Source organism: Pygoscelis adeliae, unplaced genomic scaffold, assembly GCF_000699105.1.
Source record: "Pygoscelis adeliae isolate BGI_AS28 unplaced genomic scaffold, ASM69910v1 Scaffold209, whole genome shotgun sequence".
NCBI lineage: Eukaryota > Metazoa > Chordata > Aves > Sphenisciformes > Spheniscidae > Pygoscelis > Pygoscelis adeliae.
In genome coordinates, this window is record NW_008825538.1 from 3763258 (window position 1) to 3774592 (window position 11335).

Consider the following 11335-nt stretch of genomic DNA (forward strand, 5'->3'; position numbering starts at 1 on the left):
TGAACCGGAACTCGTACAGTCCAGCTTGCCTCTGCAAACTGGTGGCTTTCTGATTGCTGTTCAGAAAAGCGTGTCTGCCCAGGGCCAAGTGAAGAAACTGCATTTATTGTTTAACTCAACAGGAAACGCTAGCTTTTATGTGATAGTCTCTTTCAGATGAGATGATATTAATTTATTTATATATGAACACAGTTCATAAAAAGTATGCCAGCAATAAGTAAATACATTCTTCAGAGTTGGCATCAGCATTATTAAAAGGTAACCTGATGGGTTTTGTTGCAGCATGAGTCTGAGAGCTGAGAGGTCTGGGCTCTCTCCTCAGCTCAGATGCAGACTTGCTGTTGGTCTTGAGAGAATCGCTTAGGTCAACGCTCACTCTTAAAGGCATTTTAAGCAGCCTTAGGCTAGGGAACAGAGTATAATAGTGATTCGCCATAGCTCCCTCCCTAATCTCGCTTTACCTTGGCTGGACTCTCCAAGCGTGCCAAAGGAGAATTGAAAAAAAAAAAAATACAAGCAGATATTCACTTAAAATTTAAACTTGGCTCCATAAGTGTTTTCCAGTTCTTGCTTTGCCTTTCACTTCTGAATCTTCTATATTTTCGTAACTAGTTAACGTAAAATCTACAGATGCATGTGAGGTATCTATGCTACTATTTTTAATTTTAAGAAGATTTAAGACTGGCCTTTGTAGTTACGGGTATAAAAAAAGCTTGAGGTAGTTTCAGCATGGCTTCGTGCAGAAGTCAGATTTATACAGTGATACCGACTATAAAAATAATTTTTGAAAAGAAAGTTACTTCCCTACAAGTAATCCATATACTAATTTGGACTCTCTGCTAAAACAGTTTAACTCTTTTTACTTCTGAACAGGTAAAGAACATGAAGAACATGCGATAAAAGAACGGTCACCAGAAGAAGTTGCAGCCCGGCTTGCCCAGCAAGACAAAGAGGAGCAAGAGAAGATAGCGGGTAAGTCCATACCGGTAGTTCTCCTATGTGTGTTATACATGACAGAAGAATTGTTGGGCTGTATTGGCTTTGGAGTTCTAAGTTGCTTACCCACCTCGTTGTTGTTGTCCCTGTGTTGTGTTGGCAGAGTGAGTGGTGTTGAAGCTTCTTCCACCCACTAAGAAGTAACTGATAGTCAAAGAATGATGGAAAATTTGGGGTTGGAATGGACCTCCCAGGTCTCTAGTCCAGCCCCCTGCTTGGAGAGTTGGGGCAGGTTGCTCAGGGCCTTCTCCCCTGGGGGTCTGAAGCTTTCCAAGGATGGAGATTTTTCCACCTCTGAGCAGCTTTGCCAGTGCTTCTTGTGATGGAGAACTTGATACCTCCAATTAATTTCTCTTGTTGGCACTTGGATCTGTTGCCTCTTGCTCTTTCTCTGGGCAGCCCTGAGAAGCCTGGTTCAGTCTCTGCTGTAACACTCCCTTAGATGTGGAAGGCATTACTGAAGATACCCCTTCAGCTTCTCTTCTTCAGGCTAGGAGCCTTGATCCCTCAGCCTCTCATCTGTGCCACGTGCTCCCACCCCCTAACCATCTTAGTGCCTCTCCAGTGTTCGCTCCCTGGTTTGTTTGTACCTTTCTTATACAGAGTCTCTCAAAACGAGACCACCGTGTTCCAGATGTAGTCTCCTAAGTGCCAATTAGAGGGGAATCATTCCTTCACTGCTTCTGTGGGATGTGCTCTTGTTTGGTGCAGCCCTGTTCACGGTCAGGACTCATTGCTGCCAGAGCACGCTGTTGACCCGTGTTCAATTTGCCACCTTCTGGGATCCCCAGGTCCTTGCCTACACAGCTGCTGCCTGGACTTGTTCAACAGTGGTTCAGGGACAGCATGTCGAGGCTCTGTGGAGAGTTGCCTGTGGGTTCTGGGCTGGGAACTGTGACAGTTCCTTGCTTGGGTTCTAACTCAGACAGACCTATTAATCCAGCTGTATTATTGAGAGGTGGCTTTTCCTGTGTCCCAAAACTCATGTCCTCCTTGTGTGTCTTGCTCAAAACAATGAGCTTTGCTTCCCCCTCACCCCCCACTTGGTTTATTAGATTTTAAATACTTCTGGGCTGTTGTTTGGTCTTGGTTTGGCTGCAGCATCATTGTTTAAATCAGGAGTTTTGGGCCCTTTCCTGGTTTGCCTCAGGGGAAGCCAGAAAAAGAGAGAAATGGTTTTTTTGGTAGTGTTCTGCTGTCGAGCATGTCTGGGCAATCTGTACCTTGATACTTACCTTCTGAAAGCAAACCCAGCTCAAGCTGCAGGTTGATTGCAGTGTTAGAAAGCTTCCATATCATCATCCAGCCAGTGCTGACGGGGATGAGAGGGAGACTAGCCTTTTGGAGAAACCCATGGGTGTTGAAGGATGACCTCTGACTCGGGGAATGCAGGGATGGCTGACTGCGATGGCTCTGCAGACCTTCTGTGGTGAGGGAAGGAGTCTTTGGGGGTGGGTAGGCTAGAGGCATTGACTACAAGGATGCCGAACAGAAACTGTATTTCAAGTAAGTGAAAGTTTACTGTTAACATAGGTGTAGCCAGTGAAAATAGGCTTGAAAGGGAGTTTAACAGTACTGAGGCCACGTATTGGACGTGCTTCAGCCTGCTGTGGGAGCTACGGCCTTTCTACTTTATTATTCTCGTAGTGCTTGGAAAGGGCTGATGGTGGAGGAGGCGCTGGCACCGTGTGCCGTGCCTGATCTGACCTGTCCGACCGCTGTGCACGTGAAATGGGGTCTTGGCAGATGCGTCGACCACGCTCAGACTTTTCTCTGACTGTTTTGGTCCTCGGCCAAAGTCCGAGCCTTGGGCTGTTGTTGCACGTGAGGGATGAGAAGGGCATACAAGCCTGGCCTTACCAGGCTCGGAGTAGACATGCTGGTTGTGGTCTGCTGCTGCTTGCTTCTGTTCAGAGCTTCATCTGGTGTAGAAGAGCAACATGAACAGCAACAAGAGGCTTGGCATTAGTTGTCTGCTTCGTACAAGGACTTTTTTGCAAGTGAAGAAGTTGAGATGGTACATTGAAAAAAATTGAGAGGAGTATTTACTGGAAAGCTGGATTTACTTACCCCAGTAGTTAGAAATAAATGTCTGGCTCCAGAAAGGCAGACGTTGCTCGCTCTGATTAACCATTCTGATTTGGTTCCTGCTTGAATAATTAATAGCTTATTTGTGCTTTTATACCAGTAGGAATAGATAGTTGAGTCCACTGCTGCCTTGGCTAGGAAGGATAAATCTGCGTTTGGAATATATCTTCCGTGTGGAAGATCGAAAAATGTACTTGTTTTCTCTTAATAACCATTGTAACAAGTGAAGATGGAAAAACCGGTTAAATGCACCCCCCTGCAGAAACACGGTGAAGGCCTTCCACGGAGTGGCTTTGTTGCTGTGAGTGCAGACTTGTACCTTAGTACTCTTCTAAATAAGGAGCGTGTCCTGGTCAACCTTTCTTCTTCTGTAGGCTGCAGTTCCCAAACTGACCAACTCTTTTGGGTCATAGAAAATAACGTAAGGAGACAGAGAAAATGTAACGTGTCAATTTACTAATTCTACGGCTCTTTTCCTTGTAGTTTAATTCAGTTAATTTTTTTTTCCCAGCCCTTGCAGCAACTCTAGAAGGAGCCCTAAGCGCAACAGCTCGTATAACCCTTCAGGCGATTACTGCCCAGGAGTCTGCTGTGCAAGCAGTGAATGCCCATTCGCAAATACTGAAGGAGGCCATGGACAATTCTGAGGTAAACTGGACAAATGGGGACAATTCGCATTTTTTTTTTGCTTTGTGTTCAGCAAAACTTTTCATCTCACAATTAAAGATAATGTAGGAAGCTTTTCTTGCAGTGTCTTCGTGTTTATCACGGTTTTAACTAATCTTTCCACTCATGAAATGTGGTGTGAATGAATAATAAAGTGGTTTTACGTTTGACTTCCCCCCCCAACTCCTTTATTCCCCTTTAGCAAGTAGAAAAATTCAAGTTAATACACCGATAATCTTCACATTGTATTTTAATTCATTGTGTTTTAATTCCCAAGCCCCTTTTTTACCTAAATATAGTTAGGGTATCATACTGTCCACCCTGATAATTTGGTTGAACGATTCCCTCTGCCAAAATCTTGCTGGCTTGTGCTTTTCTTGTTTGGAAGTGAGTAGGGGATGTACGAGCGATACCAGCTTGTGGTTCTGGTGTGCTGATGCTGGGGTCTGTGTGAACCGCTGCTTCCTATTCAGTTTTGGAGCAGTGGATACAATTTAGTGGTTAATCAGTGGACAGGGGGATACAGGCAACTAAACAAGCACTTGAGATTTAATCTAGTAGTTAGAAAAACATGTAGCTTAAGAGTTTGCTTTTAAGCTTAAGTATTAAGCTTACTTTAAAATTAAGCAACTTAAAAGTATTACGGTACTTTAAGTATTAAGCTTAAAAGCAATTTTCAAGTATTACAGTACTTTAATACATGTAGAGATTTCCCCCCAGTGCTGTGGCACCACGTAAGCTTTTCTGCGTGGGCAAATGGCTGTGGCTCAGGTGGAGAAAAACATTAAGAATCAAACAAAAAAAGCCACTGGAAGGGAAAAATCATTTGTCTTCCAGCTGTGCTGTTGGTAAAACGATGAAAATGTTGCTCAGTTTGAGTGAAATGAACGTAGCAACTTCTGAATCTCTACAGGCTTTCTTTCTTTCTTTCTCTTTTTTTTTTTTTTTCCTCTTTCATAACTCTCATCTCATGAGTGTGGTGGCCCTAATTAGGCATCTATGCTTCTTAGGCTGCTGGGGAGACGAAATCGTCCCAGTGGCGCACTCTGGAGGAAGCGCTGAAGGATCGGAGGAGAGCGGTGGATGAAGCCGCTGATGCCCTTCTGAAAGCCAAGTAAGTTGCTTGTTTTTAAGGCTTATTGGGTGGAAAGTTGATATTGCCCACGCGAGGGCTGGCAGACACCAGATGAGTTTCTAGAAAGTATGCGGTCACCTGTGTTCCTATTAAACTGACGTGTTTATGCCCAATCAAAAAAGTCGCATACACTAATGAATATTTTAATTTCCAGTGTGTACATCTTAGGTGCCTGTGCACATGGTCTTCACTGTACCAAAGAGTCTGAAACAGTCTTAGTCTTCTTTTTAAGAACTTGTTTATCTCTTTAATACTTATCTACAGTGTTGGTAAGTTCAAGTAAGCTTAAAAAAAAAAAATCCATAATCCTTTTTGGATAATTTTGTCATTATTAAAGCTATTGTAAGGACTCCATGACTGCACTCTCTGTGTAATGATGTTACTGACTCAATAGCTGCTTTTAGTTGTAATGAAAAATTAAACCTTACGGCATTGTTTGGCAGTTCCATCTGTCAGCAGAGTTACTTTTAAAGTTAGATTTTTACGAAGCGCGTGCCTAAGAAAAAATCTGAATTCTGAAACGGAGCACTGCTCGTAACCCAAGGTTCTGTATGAACCACGTTGATGCGCATTGGGTCTGGTGTGCAGACTCACCGCGTAGGGATTATAGCAGCAAAAATAAGATGACAGACAAGTATCTCCAAGTTGCCCTTGTAATGAGGGTAGACATAAATTTGGAAGCCCTTTTGATGCTTCTGAGGCTGAGAGGGCAACATCATCCCTGAAGTTGCACGGCTGCTGTTTAAGTTACAAACGTCTCTTACCTTTGAAGTTGCTGTGCTGACTAAGAACAGTTAGGAGGTGTAACTGAGGTTTCAAAGAGTAAAACAAAGCTAACGCAAACCCCAGATGCGCTAGCTTTCATTCTCTGTTGCTCTACTGGATGCCTGCACTTTTATTTATTTACTTGTTTGTTTACTTTAAAGCTTGTTCCTTGTTCCGATGAGGCCATTAGAAACCTCCATTGGTTTGACTGGATTTGGAAAAGGAACGCTTTTTCACTTTTTCTTTGATTTCCAATTATTATTCCGATTAGAGGAAAGCGGTTCTTTCTTAATTACAAAAAAAAAAAATCCATCTTTACAGAGCTCTATAAATTTTCTTCCATCCTCATTGATCTCCACCAGTCACCATGTCCAAAACACTTCTGCAAGAGGAAGCCATCTATATGAAAAAATGTTTCCGTGATACTCTGTTGTGTGATGGAGATGTCTGCCTTCTAACACTAACTTAGTTTTACTAATACGAACTCCTTTCAGTGAATTTTCTTTCATCTGCCCCCTCCAGCTAAGTCTTGAGTACTTGAGTACTCATTGCACTATAAGTAAGTCTCATTTTACATGGGGTAGACCCACGGACATCTTTAGGTTTCAGGCTGTGGGGAAAAAAAAAATTCTTTAATCACAGCATCTTAGCCATGGAGCTGGTAGATGGGAAGCACCCGTGGAGTTATCCAGTAGCTCCTCCTATAAATACAGACAGCATAAAGTAAACTTTTCTTTGGGGTTATGTTGTAAGACCCGCACGCGTTCTAATTAGCAGCTTCTTCTCTTTTCAGAGAAGAGTTAGAGAAGATGAAAGGCGTAATCGAGAATGCCAAGAAGTCTCAGATCGCAGGAGCCAAATCTCACATTATCGCAGCAGAAGAAAATCTTCATCATATGATAGTTGACTTGGACAACGTCGTGAAAAAGGTAGTGCTTCCACAGACCTTTTAGCTGCCATTAGAGTAAGGACTACTTGGCAGCTTGTGCAGGCCTCCCGTTCCCAAGTCCTCTGTAGTAGGTTAAATATTTTTCAAGTATAAATTCCGGTCTTTTTTAGCCATACTCAGTCTTTGAGCTGATTATATACTAGTGAACAGGCATGACAAGATCTTTGCAAGAAGAACTTGAACTCTGTCCTGAAAGAGTCTCCAGCCACCTTGATTGTCCTTTCTGTAGGCGACTTGTAATTCTTTCCGTTTGATGCCGGGAGGAATTTGAATTTACTCTGAGGTTAGGGAGGAGTAGGAGCAAATTGTGCTAATGACTTAGTGGGTAAATCACTTCACAGCTCAGAAGGCTGGGGAAGAAATGTAAAGGTGAAATTTACCTCCTTTGCAGCACAGTCGATAGTTCATCAGGTGTGTTTTGAGTGGAGAATTTAGCCTCATAGTGGGAATATCAGAACTTACTGAGAGGGGGGCAGCTGTCGCAGGACTGGCTCACTAGGTCCATATGGTAGCTGAAAGCAGAGAAAAAGAGCTGGAGATCTTTAAAGATATAAACTGAATTAAGATACTCTTTTGGTCCCATCTAGGCTACAGACTGGCTATCTAGTTACAGTGTGCGTGTGAGGAGAAATGGATTTGTGGTAGTTCCAGCAAATAATTATTGTATACAAGAGGTTTGATATCCCAGGGTGGGTTTTTTTTCTCCCCCAAGTCCGTTTGCTTTGTTTGGGCTGGAGGGTGACGACACCTGCCACTAACTCAGGACCTGGCTTTAAATTAGGTATGCCTCTGTTTTCAATATTTGCCTTGAAAAATACACTGATCTCATTTTTGTTTGTTGCAGGTTCAGGCAGCACAATCTGAGGCCAAGATAGTAGCTCAGTATCATGAGCTTGTGGCTATAGCTAGGGAAGAGTTTCAGCGAGAGCTTGACAGCATCACCCCCGATGTACAGCCTGGCTGGAAGGGGCTAAGTAAGTCTCTGATTGCAGGGTTACTTCGTGCTTGTTACATGCCAGTCGCTTTGGTCTGTAGTGTTTCTGTAACTACGGCCACTGAATTGAATGTCCAGCGTCCCGTTTCCCATACCATTTGGTTGGTTTGAAGTTAAAATTAGTTCACAATTAAAATAAGTCATCTAAAGCAGGTATTATGAAGAGGCTTAATTCTGGGAACTACCTGTGCTGTATTGGAAGCTTCAAAAAATGTAGCTCTTGTATGATAAATACCATATGGTTGTTTAAACATCTCTTCCCTCCCCTGGTATTCCAGGAAGAAAGCCGGGTCACTCCAGATTTGGATCAAATCTGTGTTGCTCACTGATCAAGTATTTGTCTGGTTGACTCTCTGTGATTGATCGTAGCTGTTATAATACACCATTATTACAGAGTGATAGAGAACTCCCCGAATTTCTCTAGATCATCACTGAAATGATAGATACACTGAAAGACAGAACGTGTTGTTCGTACCCTACCTACCCCAGTATATGCTGTTTCTAAATTAAACAGAGTGACTTGCCTTGAACAGTAGAGAATGCTGCACAGAAGCAGTGAATAGGCATCTTATGCTTTGTTTATGCTATTACTACTGCAGTTCTTTGCCCGAGATCTGAACTCTCATGAGCTGCCTTTCCTTGTGCAGGATAAAGGGAGAACATCTTGGGGTTTGTGATCGCTGCCCTTCTGAGGGAGGAAAGGGAATCTCCTGGTCACTTCCGTGCACTCAATTTCATACTGGCGTGACCTACTGAAGTATATGCGGGACTGACCTGTTAGGGTCCGTGGCTCTCACTGCCGCTTGGGAGTTTGCTTCTTAACCAACCGCTTCTGATTTATAAGAACCTAGAAATGTCAGACTAAAATTTCCAGTGTCCTGTTGCACTTTTCTACTTTGAACTTTTATTCCTTGCTTTGGCTAAACGTCAACAACAATCTGTGGGTTTCTAAAGGTGATTTTAGTGGTTGGGATGTTTTGGGCTACATCTTGCCTGTAATATAGAGAGACTTTTACACTTGACATAGTGTTCTTCCTAAGTTCCTGAAGACTTGGACTCAACGTTTAAGTCGCTGTAGATAAGCAGCTCTTAGTTTTCTGTTTTACTTTTGCATGACTGACTTGCTGTAGTGAATGTGCACTAACTTTTCCAACCTCTCCTCTTTCTGTTGCAGAGATAACTGACTTAGGTGAGTTCCTGTAACTGGTTCTGGTCTTGTGAATGTCATCTCTTCTCTTTGTTCTTTTTTATGTTTGTGTGGTACATCACTACAAATTACAGGCAGTATCAACAAAGGGGTGAAACGTTGCATTCCTAAAACATTTCAGGCTGAAATATGCTTTGGGATCTTTTCCACTAGTTCTGCATGTCTAGCTTAAACCACAAACTCTTTGTCTAGCAGCGCTTCCCAGGTGAGCGTGATCGCTGGCCTGTGAAAGCCAGGTTTAAATTTCCTTTGTGAATTTAAGCTGGTTGATACCTGCTGCTGAGATTCTGATGAGAAACAGAAACTTTGACCAATTCCAGCTGAGCTGTGTGACGGTGTTTGTCGTCAAGTAGGCCCGCCTCGCAGCAGTCCTGGCTTGAGGGAGGTGCTGGATACACCAGCTCCTGCTGATGCCACTGAAATGTCTAGGTACTTCGTGTGCTTGAAAAGCCATGTAGGGCCGTCCTGAGCTGGGTCACCAAAACCAGATTCGTTTAATTTGAAGTTGGCTTGATTCTCCGAATTTAATATTCATGATTGATTTTAGAAGTGTTGATTAACTCTTTGATTCTGAGGTTGATTATTACTTATTTTTTCCCTTTTGAGCAAAGAAACCTATTAAAACTGGAGTGCAGTAAAGCCCCGTTCTGTTTGTAACAGTGTTAAGTTCAACAGCTGAGCTTAGTGGTGCCGGTCAGCTTCCCTACTGGACACAAGCACCGTTGCACCGAGCCCTCCTGCGCCAGTCCTTTCTCCAGCACTCACCAGCAGAATGGCTGACAGGCTGTTGAATTTCACTTGCTTTGGACCCTGCAGGAACGCTTTCCCGAGTAGTCCCTGGTTTTCCGTACAGGCGATTTAGCTGGCAGCCAGTGCGAAATGAGCTGCAGCATTTTACAGAGCCTATGCCATTCTCAGGTCATCAAATCTACAAATGCTGCAGACGTAGCTCGTGTCGTCCTCCTCTCCCACAAGAAAAGTAGCAAACTCCTTAGCGGACACAGATGTAGTTGTGACCCCTACTGCTCTTCTTTGAGTAGCCAAACCTGAAAGGTACAAATTGGGGTAAGAAATCTGATGGTGACCAGTTGGTCACTCCAGCCCTCTGGAGGGCTGTTGAAGAGAGAACATGAATTCTGGCCATCTCTCACAACGGCTTCAGACAGTCTCCTCTGAGTGTGACACGGCTATGGGAGTGTAAACAATAGCTGTGAATCACTTCAAAGAAACTAAGATAATTTCTCTCCTAGATAAAAAGTACTTGCTTGTAGGTGTGGCTCAGAAAGTGGTATTGGGTGGGTATTAGTACAGGTCAAGGAGCTTGAAGCGCTCGGAAACTTCTCATAAAACGTGCTCGCTGGTCAACCACGTGGAGCCTTAGAGTGCTCGAGTGGGAGGTGGGCAAGCACCATGGTGGCGGTTTCCCAGCAGACCTTCCTGACACCCTGTGTCTTCTTTAGCTGGCCAGTTATCGACAGACGACTTAAATTCTCTCATTGCACACGCCCATCGTCGCATCGACCAGTTAAACAAGGAGCTGGCGGAGCAGCGGGTGAGGGAACAGCAGCACATCGAGTCGGCCCTGGAGAAGCAGAAACTTGAGGATAAAAAAGCATTTGAGGCAGCCGTGGCCAAAGCGCTGGAGCATCACAAAAGTGAGGTTGAAATAGAACAGGAGAAGAAGGTAAAGTGGCGTTAACGTACCTGTTTGGATCTCTGGCTCAAAAAGGATGTAGGAGAGCTAGAGGAAGCGCACGGAAGAGCAACTGGGATGTTCTGAGTGAAGGGAGACTTCAGATAGGGTGACCCCCACGATAAGCGTGGAAAGGAGATGCTGAGCAAGGGAAGTTCTGCAAAGTTAGAATGGTAAAATCAGACAGCGAAACAGGGAATGACTTTTTCACGTTCCTGTCTGCTGTTGGAGATCGGCTCGCTGGGTCGAAGTCAATGTTTGATCTGACCCAGTATGGCCATCTTAGGGCTATGCAGCCCCTCTGCCCTGCCTCCAGGAGGCGTCTCCATGTCCTTCCACTCTCTGCCAGTGGTTTGGGATTTGATTTCTTTCAGAAAGACTATGAAAACGCCTCAGAATTTTAATGCTGCTTTGGACATGAAGCAAGTGCAACTTAAGACATAGGAATCGGGGCACTGGAGGTTTTATCACTTGAGATGTGATATCGCAGGCAGACGCTTCTGCCAAATACTCCTGCTGTTTTCACATGTGTGCCTCTGAAAATGAGATCAAACGCTGGCCATTAGTTGGAAAATCTGCATTGACTTGAGGGATGTTAAGGATTCGCCTGTAGCCTGCTAATTCAAAGCACTGCAGTGACAGGTATTGAGAGCTCTTTTAAAAAGTTGCTTGACCTATCATCTTTGCATTTAATGCAAGGTTGAAAATAACAATCCTTTTTTAAAAAAACAGAAAACAAAAAAAACTGTTCAACTGCTTCTAAATAAACCTGCACTCTCTAAAGTGGCTGTCTTATACAAGACCAGGTAAAAGGGGTATTACCATTTTATTAAACTCTAACT

At 43.7% G+C, this 11335-nt stretch overlaps 1 protein-coding gene across 1 annotated transcript in view; it reads left to right on the top strand.

Moving 5' to 3' along the window:
• The window catches only part of IMMT (inner membrane protein, mitochondrial), a 17279-nt gene that overhangs the window by 3637 nt on the left and 2307 nt on the right, over positions 1-11335 (top strand). Inside the window, exons 5-11 of the mRNA XM_009331906.1 lie at positions 874-972; positions 3596-3732; positions 4761-4864; positions 6444-6579; positions 7444-7573; positions 8768-8782; positions 10261-10484. Coding sequence (XP_009330181.1) covers positions 874-972; positions 3596-3732; positions 4761-4864; positions 6444-6579; positions 7444-7573; positions 8768-8782; positions 10261-10484 — 845 coding nt within the window. The remainder of the gene's footprint in view (positions 1-873; positions 973-3595; positions 3733-4760; positions 4865-6443; positions 6580-7443; positions 7574-8767; positions 8783-10260; positions 10485-11335) is intronic.